The 22,639-nt window shown below is 50.4% G+C and overlaps 1 protein-coding gene across 8 annotated transcripts in view; it reads right to left on the minus strand.

Moving 5' to 3' along the window:
• The window catches only part of TRRAP (transformation/transcription domain associated protein), a 2,065,012-nt gene that overhangs the window by 1,007,352 nt on the left and 1,035,021 nt on the right, over positions 1–22,639 (minus strand). For all 8 annotated transcript variants that reach the window (XM_069647248.1, XM_069647247.1, XM_069647244.1 and 5 more), the window contains one exon: positions 16,227–16,425. In XM_069647248.1, the coding sequence (XP_069503349.1) occupies positions 16,227–16,425 (199 nt within the window). The remainder of the gene's footprint in view (positions 1–16,226; positions 16,426–22,639) is intronic.

Raw genomic sequence — 22,639 nt, forward strand, 5'->3', positions numbered from 1 at the left:
GATGAGGTAAATGCATGACGACATCATAGCGAGCATGGACTTGATGGTCCTCACACTGTGACTATCTTCAGAGTGAGCAGCCGTTGCACCTTGCCCAGGATGGCTGCCACTCTCTCCTCCAACGGTGACAGGCACAACACCGTGTTGAGTCGGGATCCCAGGAACAGCGCGTCTTGCGATGGAGTCAAGTAGGACTTTGCATAATTCACCAAGAACCCCAGCTCCATCAGCAGGCAGCCAGTCTTAGCCGTGTGGTCGACGGCGATGCTCCTTGAGCTGGCACGGATGAGCCAGTTGTCCAAGTAAGGGTAGACGTGGATCCCTTGCAGTCGCAGATGTGCCGCCACCGGCGCCAGGCACTTGGTGAAAACCCTTGACGCCGACTTCAATCCGATGGAAGGGCCTTGATTTGGTAGTGCTTCCTCTGAACGACAAAGCACAGAAACTTGCGGTATCGCTTGTGAATTGGGATGTGGAAGGAACAAGTTACTTACCTCTAACTGTTGTTCTCCAGCATGGGTCTGGCATGGATTCACATGTTCATGAATATTCCCCGTCGTCGGGCTGGGAATCCTCGGTAAAGTAAAAATCACTATCATTTTAATTTCTGATCTGTCTTTCTTAGTAGTAACCAATCACTGAGCTCTGGGTCATACTGCCCCCAGCCAATGAGTGCCCTCTCCCTAGGCCCCGCCTCTGGCAGCAATCCTCAGATTTGGTAGCACGCAAAGTGGCAGTATGACCAAGTGAAGAGCCGCAGAGGGGTAGGCGTGAGGGTTCGCATGTGAATCCATGCCAGACCCATGCTGGAGAACAACAGTTACAGGTAAGTAACTTGTTCCTTCTCCAGCATGGGGTCTGGCATGGATTCAAATGCTCATGAATAAAAGAATACATAGCAGTATACACATGCACAACCACGGGAGGTGGCAAAGGCTCAACATTAAACATTACATCCAAAACTCAACATTAAGCAATTCTTACCTCCTCACCAGGCTCACCTTAGGCAAACAGGTTGCGCAGCACTGCTTGGCCAACCCTGGACTCCTCCCTGGAGTCCCGATCGACGCAGTAGAATCTTGTGAAGGTGTGCGTCGACCTCCACGTAGCAGCCCTGCATATGTCCAGCAGGGGCACACCAGACAGGAACGCTGTGGTAGCAGCGATCGCTCTGGTCGAATGGGCTCTCGGACGGCCGGGCAGCGGTCGGTTTGCCAACCGGTGACAGTGCATGATGCAGCCGGAGAGCCATCTGGAAATGGAAGTCTTTGAGAGAGCCTTCCCTTGATTCACAGACCCAAAGTTCACAAACAGCTGACACGTCTTCCGAAAACACTTTGTGCGGTCCACGTAGAACTTCAGCGCTCTAGCTACATCCAGCGAGTGCAAAGTCCTCTCGGCCGGCTTCGAAGGCGACGGGAAGAAAACTGGTAACACCAAGGGCTCGTTGAGGTGGAAGTCCGACGGCACCTTGGGCATGAAGGAGGGGTGCGTCCTCAGCACCACCCTCTTGTCATGAAAAGTCAAGTATGGAGGTTTGCAAGATAGGGCCTGGATCTCTCCCACTCGTCATGCGGAGGTGATGGCCACGAGGAACGCTGTCGTCCATGACAGGAACTTCAAAAGCGCCGAATGCATAGGCTCGAATGGGGCCCCCCCCATGAGCCTGGTCAGCACCACATTAAGCTCCCACGCCGGGGCAGGAGCCTTCTCCGGCGGGAACGATCGGAATAGTCCCTTCATAAATTCCTTCACCAGGCGATGAGACCACAAGGACGCCCGTCCCGTAGTCCTGGTATGTCGGGAGATGGCAGCCAGATGTATTTTGATGGAGGCGTGAGCCAGTCCAGCTTTGGCCAGCGACAGTAGGTACGGCAGTACTTGAGGGGCCGTAATCTGCAGAGGGTTAATCTTCTGTGCACGGCACCAGACAGAGAACCTCTTCCACTTATGACCTTAACACTTGAGAGTTGAGGACACCCTGGCTTTTGCAAGAACCTCTCTGCAGTCAGCCGGGATATCGTACCCTCCAAACTCTAGTGCTGCAGGAGCCAGGCCTGCAAGTTCAGCGACTCTGGGTCGTGATGAAGAATGGCGCCTCCTTCTCTGGAGAGAAGATCCGCGTCCGCCAGCAGCTTGACTGGTGGGGACGTTGACAAGTCCAGAAGGTCCGGGAACCAGATCTGCCTCGGCCACGCCGGTGCGACGAGGATCATTCTGCACCTGTACTTCTTGAGTTGGTTGATGAGGCGGAGCGGCAACGGAGGGAACGCATATAGAAACAGGCCGTCCCAAGGGAACGAAAAAGCATCGCCCATGCTCCTCGGCTGCGGGAACCTGCTGGCGAACCTCTTGCAGTTGGAGTTTGTCGCCGTCGCGAAAAGGTCGATCCAGGGTTTGCCCCATCGTCGAAAGAGCCGATCCACCTGGTCCTGCCGTAGTTCCCACTCATGGCACGAGCGCAGCTCCCTGTTGAGTGTGTCGGCAATGGTGTTTTTTATTCCTGCCAAGTGGAAGGGAACCAGAAACATCCCCTGGGCAACGGCCCAGCGCCACAGATCCTGGGCCTCCTTGGATAGGGCTGGGGATCTGATGCCTCCCTGCTTCCGTATGTAGAACATCGTGGTGGTGTTGTCGGTGAAGATCCTCACCACTTTGTCCTTGAGGGACGGAAGGAACGACTTGAGCGCCCAGAACACAGCTCGGAGCTCCAGAATGTTGATGTGGAGGAACCTCTCCTCCGGCAGCCAAAGGCCTCTTGCGTGGAGATCTCCGGTGTGGGCCCCCCAACCCTCCAGAGAGGCGTCCGTCGTCAGTCTCCTGAAGCGCCGGGGTCTGAAAGTCTGTGCCTGTAGTGAGGTGCGCGCGGGTACCCCACCATAGGATCGCCCGACGGAACTCCTCGTCGAGAGGGATCCTGTCTTCGAAGCAGCCCGTCGCCTGAAACCAGCCGACGTCGAGGAACTCCTGTAGCGGACGCATCCGAAGTCTGCAAAGGGGTACAAGATAGATGCATGAGGACATCATCCCGAGGAGGGACTTGATGGACCTCACCCTGGCCACGTCCGTGGCTAGCAGGCGTCGCACCTTGCCCAGAATGGCCTTCGTCCTCTCCTCCGACGAGGAGGCCAATTGCCCCACTGTATCGAGCTTCGCGCCCAGAAACAGTGCTTCTTGCGACGGAACCAGGTGGGATTTGGGGTAGTTGATGGCGAAGCCCAGTTCCGTGAGCAGCCGGACGGTCCTCGCTGTGTGTTTGATGGCGAGTTCTCTTGTCCTTGCCCGGATTAGCCAGTCGTCCAGGAAGGGGTAGACGTGGATCCCCTGCAGGCGCAGCCGCGCCGCCACTGGTGCCAGGCACTTGGTGAATACCCTGGGTGCCGACTTTAATCCGAACGGCAGGGCTCTGAATTGGTAGTGGCGTCCCTGAACCACGAACCTGAGAAACTCTGTGTCCTTTTAGAATGGGGATGTGGAAGTAAGCATCCCCCAGGTCTAACGACGATAGGAAGTCGCCCTCTTCCAGCTATCCCAGCACGTGCTGGAGGGTGACCATCCTGAATTTCTGCGCATTGATGTATTTGTTTAACCGTCTTCCTCTTGGCCTCTCGTCGTTGGTAAAGAAACCCTTCCTTTTTCTGTTCTTCAGGGCAGAGCTGGAAGAGCTTAGATGCCCTGGTTATCATGGCGTGAAAGGAGTCAATTTCGTTGGGTGGAGAAGCCCGAGTGGGGGTGGGGGGAAGCGGACGGGATGTCCGTTGTGTCATCGCCGCCGCCGTCCGTCCCTGTATCCGTCGCCGTATCCTCTCTAGGGTCCGGCGAGGGGTCCACAGTCCTCGCAGGCACAAAGGGAGGAGCGGGGTGGACTCTCCTCCGCTTGTTCGGAGGGCTTCCCGACGGGCCTGGTTCTGGATCCTCCGTCGGGGTCCGTGGTAATCTCGTCCTTATCCCAGTACATAAGGATTGGATCGCCAACAAAATGGCTGCCTAGCTATCCTGGGGCTCGGGTAATGGCTGCGATGGACAGGATGGCCGCTCCACCGGGCCCTCTTCGTCGCCATTGTCGCCATCTTCGATCACATCAGCGGGGACCGTCCCACCGTCCCCTGGGATCGAACCGTCCCGAACTTCTCGTTGAGGCCCTTCCCGGTTTCCACCAGATCCTCCTCAGAGGCTGATTCCGAGTCTGTAATGGCCACCGCCCCCCCCTTTTTTTTCTGCCCGGGACTTCACGGGGGTCTTAACGATGGGCTGGAAAGAGGATTCCCTCCGCGGTGGCAGGGATACTCTGAGCCCAGAGGCCGTTTCCACTGGCGTAGTCTCAGCCGGCTTTGCCAGGGTCACAGAGACCACTTCGATAGAGGCCTTTGACTGCTGGATCAAAGCCCTCACCACTTAAGGTGCGTCCTGGGCCTTCGCCTTGGGGGAAGGGTCAGCACCTCACTCCCCTTCGGGTCCCTTCGAGATCGACCGGGGCCGCTCCAGCAGCTTACCCGGGTTCTCGGACTTCCTCTTCCCCGAACAAGAGCGCTGGCTTGTGGTTGAACGTGCCGGGGAAGTCGCGCCCTACCTGGCAGCTGAAGAGCCCGACCTTTCGGCGCTCCCGGTGCCAGCGGACTCGGGGTGCTTGGCCTTCTGTTGGGCCCCCGTCGCCGGGGCGCCCTCACAGGACTTAGAAGCCACTCAGACTTTTTCTTCGCCTTCTCACCTGCTGTGCCCTTCTCCAGCCAGGAGGCGAGGCGGGAACGACGATCTTGTTTGGTCCGTTCTGCAAGGTTCTTGCAGAACGCACAGTCCTTCTCCACGTGAGTCTTGTCCTCATGAAGGCAGTAGAGGCATCGCAAATGCTCGTCCTCCTTGAAAACGTTTTGTAATCCGCATCCAGGGCAGCACCTGAACAGCTTGGATCAGGGCGTCGAGCTTCCCTTGTCCTGGGCCATGTCCGTTGAGGTAGGCCGCAGATCTTCCGGAATCCTCCAAGAAGCGTAAACTTGACAAGAACTTCACCCTTGAGGGGCGTAGAAGAATTCCGAAACGGGTCCCCATTATCGGAAGTAGAAATGGTGGAGCTTGAGGCTCGATTAAACCGAAAAATGAGAAAATCTCCTGAAAAAGCGCGAAACGCAGCAAAAACTCGAGAGCTAAAGCACGAGGACTCCCAACACTTGAGTGTGCAGTAAAAATCTGAGGATGGCTGCCAGAGGCGGGGCTTAGGGAGAGGGCAGTCATTGGCTGGGGGCAGTATGACCCAGAGATCAGTGATTGGTTATTACTAAGAAAGACATATCAGAAACAAAACTGATACTGATTTTTTCTTTACCGAGGATTCCCAGCCTGACGACGGGGAATATTCATGAGCATGTGAATCCATGCCAGACCCCATGCTGGAGAAGTACGCATCCTCCAAGTCCAACGACGACAGAAAGTCTCCCTCTTCTAGCTGTCCGAGCACGTATTGAAGAGTGACCATTCGGAACTTCTGGGACTTGAAGTATTTGTTTAGTAGTCGGAGCTCGAGAATGGGCCTTCAGCCCCTGGTCTTCTTTTTCACGAGGAAGTACCTAAAAGTACACCCCGGAGCCGCCTTGGAATGAGCTCTATCGCCCCTTTCCTTAGCACGGCCGGAACCTCCAGCAGCAGCTAAGGGACGTGGTTTTCTTGATGGGCCACCAGTGGTATTTGGGGACACTTCTGTTCAAACTCGAGGATGCGTCGGTGGGTGAGCGCGTCCATCACAGAACGGTCAGTGGAGATGATCTTCCAAATGCCGACAAAGCTCGCCAGCCGGCCTCCCACTAGAGTGCACAGGTGGGGCCCGATGTCACGGCTGGTTCATCCTTGCTTGGATGTCAAAGGGCCACCTTGGGGTACCTGGCGATGACGTCCTCATCCGAAAGCCTTGGAACGGCCCCCGTTGGTCTCGTGGGCCGAGGATCAGAAGGGTTGGCGGTACGAAGAGGAGCCCCCGCCAAAACCCTTGGACGAACAGGGAGACTTGCCTCCTGTGGACCGAAAGGCCTGTAGAGATTCATCTATAGCCTTCCCGAACAGATTGTCCCCATCAAAGGGCATGTCCAAAACCCTCGTCTGGACGTCCTGTTGAAAGTTGGTGGCCTTCAAACAGCCACAACGAAGGCAGACACTGTTCCCATCTGGCGGAACATGTCCAGGGCAATGGTGATGGCATGGTCCGATGACACTTCGCCCTCCTGGAGGATCTCCAGCACCTCGACCCGCTTGCCGTCGGGGAGTAATTGTAGCAACAGGGCCATCGTGTAACACAGCTCCCTGTCGTACCTGGCCAGGATCGCAAGAGCATTTGCTGCCTTGACGCCGATTATATCACTTTTCAGACCATGGCGTCCAACTTTTTCCTCTCGCTGTCTGGCGGAACGGAGGCTGAAGACTATGGATTTGAGGACATCTTCCTCGCAGCCACTGAGACGCCTGAGTCAGGGGAAGGCTGCGATCGCAGGCACTTGGGTGCGGATTCCCGCACTCAGTACTTCTTCTCCAGTCGGTGTCTTTTCGCCGGGGCTGAGGCAGGATTCTTCATCAGTGCTAGGCCCTCATTCCAAATGTCGTCTAGAAGAGGCAATGGCGTCAGCTGGAAGAGCTCTGACGTGCGGGCGACCGACCAGGGAGTGTAATGATCCCACTTTGTCCAGGGGAGACGATCTCGGTGGCGGGGACAAGCCATCGTCCGTATTAGTCGTCTCTGTGTCCATCCACGTTGGTAGGAAAGATTTCTTAATTGTAGGTCATTTTCCTTCCATGTGGCAACCCCTAAACTTTTTGCTGTTTTACACCCTGATCTAGACTTTGCCAGAGAAGCGCAGCCTTCTGCCGCACTCCTCTGGGCTTTCGCTCCATTCTTACGGGGAAACTGACATGCCCTTAAGACAGTCAGTACCGGGAAACGTTGTTTTGCGTAGTTCTTTTCTCATGTTGCAGCTTTCGCGCAACATGGCACAAGAGGGCACTGTAAGCTAAGTTACTGCTCTCTTGGGTCTCTAGTCGGTCTACAGGCCCTAGAAACACTCATTGGATTGTTAACGAACAGTGCAAGTGAATCACGGACGGGACTGGTGGCTGCAATCGTTTCTTTGTGTTTTGAGCTCTTTTTGGCTATTTAAGCGCGTTTCTCGCGCTTAGCCCAAAATGGTGGCCTGGCTTCCAAAATGGCCAGACCACGAGGTTCTTTGTCCTGCCCGCTGACCGTCTTGCCCCCTTCACCTTCCCCAGGTCGAGCCGACCCGGGGCTTTCCTTATTTGGGCGTGTACTTTCCCACGAAACACAGATACTTTTGCGGGCTTCTACAGGCCTTGTGTGAGCCTCCAGGATGTGGGCTGGGATGTCTGGTCCCAATACACATCCTGGGTGCCAGAGAGTCTAGTGTGTCTTGATTGCCTGGGACCACAGTGGTCCATGATAGGTCCACGTATGGTGTGAGTGTTTTGTGAGCAGATCTCCCATTGGGGCCTCTCCATTTTGGCACGAAGGGAACTCTGGATAAGAGGAGGCTGGAAATACCACTACCATGTCGATCTCCTGAGTTCTCACGAACGACGGATACAGGAGCCAAGTATCCTGCAACTAAGAGGCTGAACCGAGGAATCGCTGGTGACCTGCTTAAAGTGGGAGAATGGAAGAACAAGCTCCCGCCAATCCCCTCTCGCGCTTGGCCTAGAGGATCACGACCTAGACACCCGCCACGAGAGGAGTTTGCCTATCTACCAGACGACCAAATACCCTGGTACAGGAACATACGAATGTGCCCACCCACCTGCCCAGCAGCCCGACCTGCCCATGCCGACACCTGCGGCATAGATCAACTCGACTAAACCAACACATCGTTAGAGATGCCATGACGACCTAGCCAACAGTCAGCACGCCTGTGCAAAACATACACACCGGACACCCCCACACCAATCCACACAAAGAACATACTCAGTGCTATGACGTAGCGACGGACACACCCACGGACGTGCATCTTTATTATTTTCCACATAGGCTCTCAAAATGCAGAAACGCAAGACGCATAATGAACTTATCTAAAAAGGCTTGCTCACGCTTCTTCTAAAACCATGTACCATAATGAAGAATATAACGAAGACACGATACTGGGGATAGAGCAATATGATACCGTAACCTAAAGCGCAGTGCACCAACGGTTCCACCTATGCACCAGGCCCAGGTAGGCCGCAAGCAAAAGCTCCCATGAACATTAAATGAGCAAGAGCTCAGTTGCTGACCCTGCAGAATGAGCCCGGCGAAAGCACACAGCCAAGGGTACAATGTTGCAATCTCGCACGCCGCAAGCCGACGTCAAGGTCGCACCTGCAAATTAAAACCAGGCACACAGTGGAAAAAACAATATTAATTGTGCAGAATTCTGTCTCAAACACGGTCCCACCTCACATGACCAAGCCAAACCTGACAGGATGCCAAAGCCAGGGAAAAGAGACGCCTGAATCCCACGTTTCAAGACACAGGCAGATCCAATTAAAAGACTCAATGGACATCTGCGACAGTGGGAGTAGGCGGCCTTCCAGCATATGAATAAATCCTCACATTGTCTGCACCTACCCATAGTGAAACATTGTTGCAAATGACAGGTACACCGCGAGCTGGGAACAGCGATGGTCCCAGACTGGGAGGCTCGCGAGCGGACCTATCAGAACATGGGGCTTTCATCACTGACGCCATTAGCATTGACCAATCCCCAGGGGTCTTCATGTAACAATTTTCATGTATCAAACTGAAGGGACAACCCAAGTATACCACCTGACTAACCCTCAACCACTAATACCGTTCTCTATACGTATGCTATACTAACCCTACCACTCGAGTAACCAATCCAGAGTGGAGATAGGTTTTTTGCTAAACTTTCTAAGGTGACGCAAGTAGCGCGTCATACTAAGGTAAAAAGGGCCTGCGAGCCCCACGATTGTGTGTGTGTCAGGACGGACGCGTACGATCCTTGACCCATCCCTGCCGTTTTGTCTAATAAACAGCAGAATCACCTTGCTTCTTGCGTGTCTCTCATACTCTATCTCTTTTGGGATATACGGGAGGAGTTGGGGCCTCCCTGCCCGGAGGTCTGCGGACGGCCCGGCCGACCCCGGCAGAATTTCCCCCCCGACACGCTGAAGGACTGCACCTCTGCACTGCTGTCGCCCTGTGAGACCATTCTGCCTCTGATCGAACAAGAAGGCCTGTACTGGTACTTTGACCCTTTGGAATAGTGGGAACAACTATTCTCGGCATCTTCATCATCTCCTGCATGTAAGCCTTCGGAAGCGTCCCTGGGCCTAGCCAGGAGCCTTGCTCTGTCACCGCCGTCAGGTTGCTGCTGTATTCCGAGTCCTTAGCACACTCACACGATTCATACACTTGGCATTCCCAGGTCTGAAGTGAGAAGTGTGCATTGGGCTGAAATACACATGGCCGCTGCGTTGCCCTGCTGTGGTAACAATCTGTGCAGGTTCACCGCGCTTGGGACATCCTCAACTAACTTCTGCTGCCGTGGAATCTACACGACGCCGAGACCTCCCCTGCTCGTATCTCAACCTGCCAGCACTGAAACGGACGCGGAGAAGCCTGGGTCTGACTACATCGGGGACCCGGTGAGTAGCAACGCTAGGAACCGGTCGCCCTCCTGCAGTAGCCTGTAGCTTTTCCTCGCTATGTTAAACAGCACGCCTTTTTCGCACTCGCACTCTGCTTCTGCCCACAAGTGGAGGCCGCGCTTGAGTAGCGGAGATCTGTTCGTCCTCATTTGTTCACCGCTCTGAACTGCCTGATTTCCTTGAAGAGACTCCCCAGCGTGTGCAGGTACTTTTGAGCACAAGGCTCCACTCTTCGTAGGGCTCGGACTTCCTTCTAGTTAGGTGGCCTTTGAAGGCGAACTGGGTCGAACGATTACTTGCACTGCCTGTTTTCCTCCCCATCTAGGTGGTCTGCATATTTTGTGCTTCTAACTCTTTAGACCCTTCGGTAATTGTATATATATTGTATTTGATTGTGATGTGTTGGTTTACTTGAGTTTTACCGTGATTCTTTACTATGGTCAATGTTACAGAGGCCTTGTAATAAAGGTGTCTATATTTTTATTATAAACACCTGCTTGGAGTGATTTGTAAGTGTCCTTGCTTTGTGTGCTCATTGCGGGCTTTCAGTCACCCTCACCCCTCTTGAGACCTAGTCTTGACCGCCGCCATCGCTACCCCGATTGGTCTGGCTTGTCCAGACGTTACCCTGTTCCAAGAAACTAGGCTGGCCTTCTGAACCTCTGCCTCTCCAGGACAGAGTTCAGAAATCCATCTTAACACCCGTATCCCTAGGGGGGAGCGTATGTGAGCCAGTTGATGAGGAAGCGTGGGGTGCCGCTTCCTCTTCTTTGCCAGCAGTGGGCCCGGTGCCACTGGGGCCAGAGGCATCCGCTTCTGTATCTCCGACACCAGCATGTGGAGAGTGGACAGTATGTCCAGCAACAACTCCCTGGGAGGTGGAGGGGGGAGTAGGCTTGCCGGGCCCAGCATCTACATCGTCATCGTCCTCGTCCCCCTCAACGATAACACCGTCATCTTCCTCCTCCGCGTTTCCGCCGTCTTTCGCCACGTCCTCCAGGACCGTGTGAATGGACATGTCCTCTTTGTCCGAAGAAGAAATATCCGTGTCCTGGAGCTCGGTAGAGGTCTCCACTGCCTCCCCCTTTTTACCGTCCTGAGGGGTCTGAGCTGGGCTCGGGGCTGGCATCCTCTTCTCCGGTGTCTTCTCCACTGGTTTGGCCGAAGCCTCCCGCCTGGGGGGGAAGGGCCACTCTGGGCGCTATCGAGGGCCCTTGGGCGGGTCAGCCCCTTTAGCCTTTGAGAGGCCGCCGCCACCAGCTCGATCGACGAGGGGGATGTAGTCTGGGCCACCTGGGCCTTCAGAGGTAGGTCGGCCACCTTACCCTACAACTTGGCCTTCTCCGGCTTCTCCCGCAGCTTCCCAGTGTTAGCCGGCTTCCTCTTCTAGGAGGAGCTGGAGCGATGGCTTGTGATGGAGGCCAATGGCAATGATGAGCGCACCCTGCTTGTCGCAGGACCCTATTGCGTGGCGACCCCGACGGAAAGTGACTTGCTGTGCTTGGCTTGGTCTTGGACCCCCATGGATGGGGCTACCTCAAAGGACATAGAAGACCACTTCTCGGACCGGCCAGTCCTGGGTGAGGCATGTCCCTGCTTGCTGCACGGGGTATAGGCCTTGGCGTTGAGCCACGCTGCCATCAAAAGTCAGATTGACGACACCAAGGACAAAAGCAAAGCAGCTATCCTACTCCTCCTAGACCTCTCAGCAGCCTTCGACCTCGTTGACCATAAAATACTCTGCAACCATCTCTCATCTGCCGCCCACTTCTCCCCCTCTGCTGTCATGTGGATACAATCTTTCCTAGCCAACAGAACCATGAGGGTCTTCTCATCGGTGGCTGCAGCAGGCCCCATCCCCATCACCTGCGGTGTCCCACAAGGGTCCTGCGTCTCCCCCACCCTCTATACCATATTTACAAAACCTCTCTTTGATAAGTTGGACCATCTGGGTGTCACCTACACCAACTACGCAGATGACACCCAGATACTCCTCACCATCACTGGCAACTACAACACAGACGCCACTAGGATTAACTAAATCTTTGCCATCATTCAGGCATGGATGGCCACACACGGCCTCTGCCTGAAGGATGAGAAGACCGAGCTTCTCCTAGTCGGATCCCCCAATAATCTACAGAAACTTAGCCCCAATTACTCCAACTTCATCATTGATGGCAACATCATCCCAGTCGTGAAAAACATGAAAACCCTAGGCTTCTACCTTGACGCCAATACCACCCTCTCCAAACAAGTTAACATGACCGCCTCAGCTACCGCCTACACTGGAAAACTAATTAGGGCCTGCAGACCTTTTCTATCCACGAACAGCTGCCTCATTCTGGCCAGGGCCCTCATTCAATCAAAGCTGGACTACTGCAATAGCCTCTACCTTGGTACCAGCCAAGCTATAGTCAAGAAACTTCAGATCCTCCAAAATAATGCGCTGAGAGCAGCATTAAATATTCCCAGGAGAGAGCACATCTCCCACTTAAGAATATCCTGCAAATGGCTATCCATCCAACAAACAAATCGACTTAAAAACCCTCTGCCTTACTTATAAAGCCCTAAACCACCTCGCCCCGTACCTTACCAACAACCTCACCTTAAAACCTAACACTAGAATCACTAGATCCTCCAATACTCTCTGCCTCACGGTGCCCAGATTCACCGCCAATAGCCTGGGGCTCGAGTTTCACTGTCCTTGCCCCTCAACTTTGGAACGCCTTGCCGCTGAATATTAAATTTGCCAAAACCTTCCAATTGTTCAGAAAATTAATCATCAACTGGCTTCTGGAGAAGGCAACCTTCAGATAGACTAGCCTATTTCTAACTGAAATGTCTAATTGTGAAATCTAACTGCCTGCTTGTACATACCATATATGGCATATTACTGCCACAACTGTATAATTGAAAGTATTCTCTATATCTTCTGTAACTATGTAACCTGTCCTTAAGCGCCCATATACCCCTGGGTCTGGAGCGCTATACTAAATAAAATAAACAAACAAACAAACACCAGTCTACTGTGTCGATCCTTGATGGTGCGTTTGGAGAATCCAAGGTAAATCTTGCAATCCGCTTCTTTGTGATCCGGATGAAGACAGTAGAGACACCTGGGAGTGTTTGTCCTCCACAAACACGTTCCTTAATCTGCAGCTGGATCAGAGCTTGAAGAGAGAACCTCCGTCCTCTTTCCCCTCTGACATGGTCCGGCGTGCGGTGTAGGCCAGATGGCCTTCTGGAATCTTCGATGAAAACTCAACGATTCCTGCACTTGAGGGGTGACGAAAGACGCCCGACAAACGGATCCCTGCTTGCCTGTCGGTCAAAAGAACGAAAGAGCACAGAAGCTCTATTTGACATAATCTTGACATTTTAACGAAAAAGCAGAGTAAAACATGAGGACTCCCAACACTTGTACGTGTGATAAAAATCGGAAGATTGCTGCCAGAGGAGGGAGAGGGCAGTCATTGGCTGGGGGCAGGATGACCCAGAGCTCAGTGATTGGTTTATATGAGAAAGACAGTTTGTAATTGAAAGTGAAACTGTTTTTTCTTTTACTGAGGATTCCCGGCATGACAGGAAATATTCATGAGCATGCAAATCCATGACAGACCCCATGCTGGAGAAGAGTGCCTTTGTCGCTGGGGTGTGAAGCCCCCAGCGCAATGCCAGCGGCATGCTCATCAGGGTCGGATGCAGGTATGTGGGAATCGGTAGACTCCACGGTTACGTCTATGTGCTCAGAGTCAGAGCTGCCGCTGCTTATGGACTCCCCGTCAAAAGCGGGAGCGTGACTCCCGGCCTAGCATTGAGTAGGCCGCCCACTGCTTGGTGCGCCTGTTCTTATGGGTCTTCGGCCAAAAGAGCATACAGGCCGTGAAACGCTGTTCGTCGTGGTCATGAGGGAGATGCTGGTTATACTGCTTGTGATTGTCCTTCCACAAGAATTTGCCATTACACGACAGGCTAAATTTAAAGGGAGTAAGCTCTATAATGGAGGGAAAAAGAAGAAAAGGAAGAGGGGTAAAGAAAATGCATTCTCAAAGAGAATAGTTAGTAGAAAACGTGTCCCCACTTTCCCTACTGTAAGGCCGGGCCACAGGGCCAAGGCGGAGAAAACAGCCATCGAGTCACCAGAGGTGTAGAATCGGCAAAACTGGATAAGCCGTTGAGAGGGTCACCGAACAGTCATCCAACAGTCGAGGAAGTTCAACGAAGGGTGCACCACAGACGCAGTAACCAGTAATATAAACTCGATAGACTATCTCTGCATTAAGCGACCAACCAGAAAGGCAGAAAAAAACAATCTGAGGGAACTCGGCGTGTGAAGGATTTTGGGTACACTACACGTCACGTTGGGGATAGTGTTACAGTGACGCCCATGTCAACGTCCCTTTTTGATCTTCGAAAAAACGATGCAATACTCCACGATTACCACTAGATGTTAGACTATATGCACAGCATGTGAATCTAAGCAGATTCACAAGCATCAGAAATAGGTTATATAAAGGTTTGCATGACAATACATAGCTATGAATGTTGTCTGCTTTAGGGTGTAAACTAAAGGACCAATAAATAATTTTATATACTTACTGCCCCACTTGAATTACTGGTATTGCTCTGTGTGGAGTCATTGTAGCCCTAGACCACTCTCACACTCTTCCTGCAACTAAGCATTGCTGCTCTGCTACCTCACCTTGATTGGGTTTGGCTAACCTCAGAATCTTCCCATTCACCATAATAGGGTGGGCCCTCTAAATATCCTCCGACCAGGGATGGAAATCCATCATAACATTAATAATTGGGTAATCCTATTTTTAATTTCTGAAAGAAGTGGAATGCTCAGGGATACCATTGTTTTGTCCTCAAGGATGTCTTCTGTAAAATAAGAACCCTATTCTGGTTCCTTTTTAACAATTCCAAAGCTCTCAGCTGCCCTCTATAGAAGGTCGGAGTATTAAAAATTATCCTTTGTTGGAGATGCAGTGACTGGTGGGTCAACCTCATCTCGGGAAGGCATTATAAAGCCATCAGAGTCTATATCTTCCTAATGTTAATCAGTATTGCCAGTGTCCTAAAAAACCTCTAGGTCAGAGAAAGGGTCTTGGTGAATGACCATTCAAAGATTTTCTTGCCTATTTTTCCAGGGGACTCCATCTATAGCGTTTCTTTTCCTTTTTTCGGTGGTTACATCACTTTCCACGAAAGATATCATTTTTGACACGGTTTCTCCAAACTCGTTTATCAATCACTTCTTTGCGCTTCGAGGTTGTTGAGCTATGTTTCGGGTCGAAGTTAAAATGTTGGGGTTGACATATTGGTCGTCAGCCATGTTTCCCTCGTCTAACTCTTCCTCAGAGTTGAAGATGTGTATGAAATATTTTTGTTTCATTGCTGTAGAGTGTTCTTTCGGCGTTGAATCGCCTGCGGTTGGTGTCGGTGTGGAGGGTGATGTAGGTGTGGAGGGTGATGTAGGTTTTGAACTCCCCTTCCCTGTATGCATGTGTTTGTTCGGGCCTGTGTCTTGCTTCAGTCATGACCTTTGTCGGCAGCAATTCCACTCTACGCCGGGCATCAGTAGTATTTCCCATTGGGCCCAAGGGCTTGGTGCTTTTTTCCTCAGCTACTCTTGTGTTGATGCCGTTTATGGCTTTCAGCAGATTCTCCATCATCAGGCGACTTTTCCATAACCTGCACTAAGATTGAGCAATAAGAGCTGGGGATCTGGCCAGCGGCTTCGAGAGAGCCTCTTTGTTAGGCTATTGTGGGTAAATTCCTGTCCCTGTATTCGAAATCAAGCCCTCAGGCTCTGGCATTCCGAGACCACAGAGAATCTTCGGGAGAAACAACTATTGCACACCTTGTGTCTCTCCAGGGGAATTTCAAATTATACCCTGGATAGAATTTAAATGGTGTATTCTACATGTGGGCCTCAGGGAATAGCCACTCGGTTGTGACGAGTCGAGATGATCTTTTGCCCGACCGTACTTTGATGTGCAAGTCCGCAGCCATGTGAGCAATGGCGTCGAAATCAAATCTTCTTTTCTGCAAATGAGCTTTGCTGCCAAATGATGGCAGAAAAAAAAACAATCTGAGGAAGTTGATGCATGAGGCATCATGAGTGCCAGTAAACGACTTTGAAACATGTTAAACTCAGAACCAACCACTAGATGGCACACTATGCAAAGCATGTGAATATAAGCAAAATCACAAGCCCCAGAAATATATATACAATCAATTGAAAACAATTTTGTCATCAGAACATGAGCCTTTTGTTTGTATTTGGTTCGCATTTGTTATCCACTTCATGTATGACTGGTTTGCTTTTATAGAACGGATTCCAAAATAAAAATACGATAATTTATCATATGAACCTCATCTTTGCTAGGTCAGAAATTGGTTAAAGTCTTACTTTACCTGGAAAATGTAACATTGTTTATACCATGCCCAGATCTGAAACATTAGTAATGCGTGCAGACGGTTTGGCAAAGAGTACAGCTGTACACGTAAACAATGAAAACATTTCCAGACTCTACAAAAGTAACTTCAACAAAAGGTAGTTAATAAATATTACAAAGAAAGATCACCTTAGCTTTGAGCTCATCTCCGAAGTTGGGGTCATTGAAATCAACAAAGCGGAAAAAAAGGGCACGTTTCTGAGGAATGGCATAGTTCTTCGGGATCTCCTCCTCCATATATTCCTTCAAGAAAGTCATGTTGCAGAGAAAACGGCCTGTGAAAGCTCGCAGTAGTTGGAAAAGCAATTCAATATCCGCATAATTACGCCTAGTTAACAAGGAAACACAAAGCACATTTTAGCATTTATGAACATTAAAAATGCTTCACCAAGAAGTATCGAGCAATGGAATTGGGCAGAGCAGTTGTACTATAGGACACTTCCCGTATGTATTGTAGTTAAGGCATCACACTAGATGGATATCAGAAAGGAGATGGAAACAGTAATTTGGGACAATACAACCAAATCAAATACATATAAAGAACACATTATTTACCTTTGGGTAATGCTCTTTCAGATGGATGTTCCTCCCAAGGATTCCGCATAGATGATATCTAGCTCCCAGCTTCTTAGGGAACATTTCTCTTTCAAATTATTTATCTCTATATTGTGGATCCCCCAAACTTTTCTCTTTTGTTTCAGCATCCTGACTTGACTTTTACCAATAACGCATAGCCTTCAGCTGCGCTCCACTGCGCTTTCGCTCATCATTATGTGGAAACTGACACATACGTCAGGCTGTCTGTAATGAGAAATGATGTTTCTCTCAGTCTTTCGATTTCGTTGCCTCGTTTGGTAACAGTTTATTATTGCGCAAAGTACATTTCTGTACCGTGCAACGGGTCCGTATGTTTTCTGGCCCCAGTCATCCACTAAGGATTTTTGGGTGACTGGACAATGTGCCTACGAGTGGAATGGTGGCAGCAGATGATTTTTCAGGTAGTTTTATAACTTTTAACTGAGTCATACTGCAATTACTGTGTTTAGCTCATGACCGTGGCTAGTGTCCGTCATGGCCGTACCATGAGGTCTTCTTTCTTTGTGACAGTGACAGTCGCTGAAGGCCGCTTTCCTGTGTCCCTTCTTGTGCCCCAAGACCAGCTACATCAGTGTTTTCTTTGTTCTTCAACCGAGACCAGAGATCTAGCCCCTGGTGTAAACCAGAGCCGCATCTGCACGTACAGCGTCTGTGCACTTTGAAGCGGAATCAAGGGGGGGGTCGGGAGGGGAAATCATACCTCTGGCAACCCCTCCATACCTGCCAAGTTTTGACCCAAGCCGAGCTAAGAGGTGGTGAGTACTAAAACCATTTAACGGTGGCCCTTTGTTCATCCATTGTATTTTACACACAGAGGATCCCTTGTTGTCCACTCTTTGGCTTGGGTGGCCTCCGACTTCCTCAAGTCCTCCGAAAGTTGGGAATAGCATTGTTCATCGCAGCAGATCCACCCCTGGATCTTGGGACCTGTTTTCACCCTTCAGAATCCTCTCCCTAACTTTGCCAGCTCCTTCGAAATCGTACTTTGTGACTTTACGCACGACCGAGTGCTTTTACGCGTGCATCGATCATTGAGCACAAGGCTCCATTCATCGTAGGGCTAGACTTATGAAGTTATGGCTGAAGACTGTCGATGCTACAAAGTTTACCTGCCCTTTCTCCTTACAGGTTTTGGCAGGATTTGGCACTTTACCGCATTGACCAAAGTGACTATATATTTTACGAAAGGCCTCATTACAAGTGTGGTGGTCGGGAAACAAGGGTGCCAGTGAATTCTGACCCTGCCAGGCGCAGCAGCCCCCGCAGACAGAGTTGCCATGGAAGTACCTGCACCGTCAGCGATGGTGCTTCCGAGTCCCTGTTATGGAGAATTCTCAGAAATGTGCCAATTCCCTCTACCTTAGAGACCCCCAGCAACTTTGCTGGATTTTGAGGGTTTGATTTCTTTTAAACCTGGAGAGACCGAGACCCTTTTTCCCACTATCTTATGTATTTTAATGTGATTTCTGAACTCTGTTTCTTTTGGTTGTGAAGTCTGACAAACGCCATAGTCGTCATCTTTTACATTGTGGCACACAGCACCTTTAGTGCAGTGACACAAGGAAGTCTCTTAAATTTCCCCATGGTTTAAATACCTTCTCTGGAATAAACTACTGTTTTCCAGAGCAGTAAAGTGAAATTGACTTTACTTACATTTGTAACTTTCTAGACCCAGCACACACTATTTTACCATAGGGTGCTGGAGGGGTTACTTAGTATGAGGGAAGTTGCTAGGTCTGGAAAAGACCTGGGGCTAAACTAATGTCAGAACTGTTGGGACTGGGGGCTAGCTAGTCTTTTGGCTGTAGCTCCTGAGAGTCTATCCGGGGCTACAACCAAAAGATCAGGGGCTATAGCTATAGCTATAACCCCCTCCCTAGCAACGCCCCTGCTTAGTATCCCCTTTGTCTAGCTTTTCATGTTACATGTTTTATGTTACCCTTTCCTCACTAAATGGCAGGTGGCAGTGGTTTCGTTTTTACTACCGTGGTGTGCATTTACCGCGGGCTGCGTTCGCAGCTTCAGTAAAGCACCCAAGGGTGCCATTTTTGCCAAAATGGCCCCAGTCTTCTTTTTTTCGCCATTTATTTGTGGAAAGGTCCTTCGAGATTTACTCTGCGTGCCAAACCAGGTTTGGTTCTTTTGTTCGTTTTGCCTTTGGTAGGATTTACGAGTGAAGCCCGCCTCTGGCTCCACGGTGTCTGGGGTAGGCAGGAAGGGAGGGAGGTGCCCGAAAGTCCCTGTGCTTAGTCTATTAGGCCCAAATGCACTCTGTGATGATTGGCTGGCTGACTGTCCGGCAAAACAGCCACCCTGCTGGGTGACTGACAGCTAGGCCGGAATGAAAGGGAGGGAAGTGCATAAAAGGCAAGTGTTTTGGCTTGGAAAGTAGAGTCGACCACTGGACGAGGGAACCAAAGAAGAACTTGAAGTGGACGCCTGCTGAAACTCCTGGACCATTGGTTTGCCCTGTGAAGCCCTGCTGCAGTGCCGAAACACCAAGTTCGCATCGATAGAGAAGCCCTTGCAAGAACGACTTCTCCCCTTGAGTTGGTGGGACCAATCAACTCCAAAGTAAGCCACCTGGACATGCTTCTCGGAGCTGGTTGAATTTCCACAGAGTTGCTGCTGGAAACCGTACAGCCAGGGAGAGGAACAACAGTTTGTGTGCGTTGCTTTTAAGTTGGCCACGAGCTACAGGAAGATCCTCTGGACTCCCAGGATGCAGGACCGCAGAAGCAAGGAAAGTCCATCTCAACAGCCAGGAACCGCTGTGTTGCTATTTGCGCTAGACGCGAAGAGCCGAAACACTGAACAGCCACTGAAAGTGAAGTTTGCCAGTTGCAAGTTTTGACCGTCCCAGTGCAGGAGTCCCCCGACGTCCTCCCACTTGTCCCCACGATTGAGGCCCAGGAACAGTGAGATCTGCAGAGCTGCACAGGAACAGCAGTCATATGCTGCATCTTTTCTTCATTTTAAAGGTATTGTACAAGTCTAAGAGAATTTACCTCTTGCTGTAGAGTTGCTTGCATCTTCTACTACTTACAAGTCTAACAGTTTGTGGCCCTACATTGATTCATCTTTTTCTTCATAGACTTCTGAAACCTTGTGCAAAGACATTTCTACTTACCTTCAAAGAAGTGCTTCAGCCCATATAGACTCTTGCCTATTGACTTTGGCTTAGCCTGTTCCACTGAATGACTCTTATTGGGGGATCTGAAAGTTTTTCCCTGCTTCAGAAATATTTGTGGTATCTTGTTTGCTCTAATAATCTTTACCTTTTTACGCGCTCTTAGCTAATTCTGCCAACAGTAATACATTAATGTCAACAGCATTCTAGAATTTGAAGTCACCTGTGGGATTAGGTCTCTGATGTATGCCATCCCAAATGGGTATTTACTGATTCTGAACTTGAAAGTGTATAATTTTGAAGTATATTTGTGTGGTGTTTCACAGTGCTCCCTTCTGAAGAAGGCTTATATTAACTGACTGGTAAATAAATTAATAATTGTTTTATCAAGAAACCGTGTGTGTAAGTGTTTGCTTGAATACTTGTCACTGTGAACCTATGTGTAACTCCCCTACAGCTCACATTGACCCCTCTTGAGATGAGCCTGGCTACTCGTCCACACTACCAACCTGTGTAGTACAGACTTATACCAAAGGTTGGGTTACTATTGCCAGGAGGTCAGGGTTGTTGCAGTGCACCCTAAGGGTACTGCACACAATCTTGCCTAACAGTCCCCATTCCCATGGGGTCCTACTCCATGGGAATGGGGACTTACAAGATCTGCCCCCTGACTTCCTGCTCCGCCACGACTTGTAATGTTCCAGTGGCACCGAGAAGCCAGGCAGCGAATCCAGTGTTACGGGGTCGACGGGACCCCACCGGTCGCACTGGTGCGTTACCGCCAACCTCATAATAAAGCCAAAGTGTATTGTTTGAGTCCAGTGGTCTAAGTGGGCGGGAGCGGAGGTCCTCTACTTAAAAAAAAAAAAAAAAAAAAACATTTTTTACTGTTCCTATGCTTTTATTTAAAAAAGAAACTGCTCCGGAATGGTTTTGTTTTAATTTTAAAGTATAGGAAGAAGATGAAACTTGCACTTTCAACATTCCCTCAAACAGCAGGTGTGTTTGTTTGCGGTTTGGCTTGCGTGTGGGGAGCAGGGGAGGACGTGGCGATGGGCTTTGTGGGGAGCAGGGGCAGGCTACTTCTTTTCGTACACTTTGAATGCTGATGGAGACGTGATTTTACTGCACATTTCATTATTCACTTGTGTTTATTCTTGGGCCTAATAAATTGTATATTTTCGTATACTACTTTCTAAGGGTAATTCTTGGTGTCTTATACTGTGTGTGCTCATCCAAGACCTCAGATCACACCCACTCCTTCTGTGACTTATCCTTGATTGCTCTCCAAGCTACCATGATCTTCCCAGAAGTGTTCCCTGTTTCACCAACAAGGGTGGCCTCCTAAACATCTGCTCATCAGAGCAGAGTTTGGAAATCCATTCTAACAACAGCGCCAGCTGCTATTCGGAAGGTTTTTCTGCTGCCAGGGGGCGTAGCGCATATCTCTGTTGGTTCCGCCGACGCTTCTTCGGGTTCTGCGCCGGACATGACTTAATTTGTTCTTCCAATGGCATCCCTTCCTCCCATGGATTCCTCATCTATGATAGACTCCCAAAGCAGTACAACAACCTGGAGGAGGGAGGGTAGCATGGACACCACCTAAACCAGACAACTGTGAAGGACAGCCTTGCCGAAATGAGCGTCCTTACCCACCCTGTGGACCGACAGCTCACTCGTGGGCTACCTCGTCAGAACAATTGCCATTCCGCAGTTGCACCTGGAACTTTGGCAGTCGCAAACTCGTGCCACGAGTCACTTTCCCTCTGAATTTCAGCAACCTAGCATCAAGAGATCCTGTCCTAGAGAAGCTTCTGTGGCTGAAATGACGCCCGTCGTCGCCTGTGTTCGGAGACTGTTGCTGGAACTCACCTTCCCCTGTCCTCTGAAGTGCCCTGAAGAGGCCTGCATTAGTGAATCTTGCATTTCATCGGTGATATTAGAATTCCCTTTTTGTGCAATATATTAACCCTTTTGGTTGTATCTTTTGGGAGTTATGCCTTCCTCCAACTTTTAAGGTGTCTCATTCATTATTGCAGCACACAGTACTTATTGTGCAGTGTTGCTGAGGGCTCTTAGAGCTGCCCTTTTTTAATTTCTTAGTGATAACTACTGTTTCCAGGGATATGGGGATACTTTCTATCCCAATTAACCTCTGTAATCAGCACACCCCAACTTATGTGGAGTGCTGAGGGGAAACAATTTATTCCTTTATCCACTTCTCCTGTACCCTTCTAGTTACAGTGACAAGTTCATCTGAGTGGCTGGGGATATTACCTACCGGATTTTCGTAATTTTTAAACGCACGCTGCTGTCACAGCTGCGGTAAACGCATGGGTCACCTTGATTTAAAATGGTGCCGGTCTTCTTTTTGCCAACTCTTGATGACTTGTCCTTTCTTGAGCCGCCTTCTGCCTTCCTCTGTGGGGGAAGTCCTGCTCTTTTATCTTTGCCGGGCTCCCATTTTGAAGCCCGCCTAAGGGTGCCAGCGTATCTGGGAGGACAGGTAGTTGGAGTACACCCAAACTCTGCATGTCTTTGTCCTCCAGTATGTCTGCTTGAATCCAGTTCTGACTGGGAGGCTGGCTGTCCCTTTGGAACAGCAACCACCCAACGTTTTAATGTGGCATGACTGGCCGGGTTCCTGCATAAAGGCAAGGGTCTTGGAGCCGAACGAGAGTCGACCCACAGAACGAAGAATCAGAGGAAAAAGGACGACGTCTGCAGCCACCTCGACAGGGAAGATTCAGATCAGATTTCCTCATCTGGACTGATGGGGGCTTAACCAGTTTGAGACAATCTGCATTTTGAGCCA

This window comes from Ambystoma mexicanum, chromosome 2q, assembly GCF_040938575.1.
Source record: "Ambystoma mexicanum isolate Mex_15411 chromosome 2q, UKY_AmexF1_1, whole genome shotgun sequence".
Taxonomy (NCBI): domain Eukaryota; kingdom Metazoa; phylum Chordata; class Amphibia; order Caudata; family Ambystomatidae; genus Ambystoma; species Ambystoma mexicanum.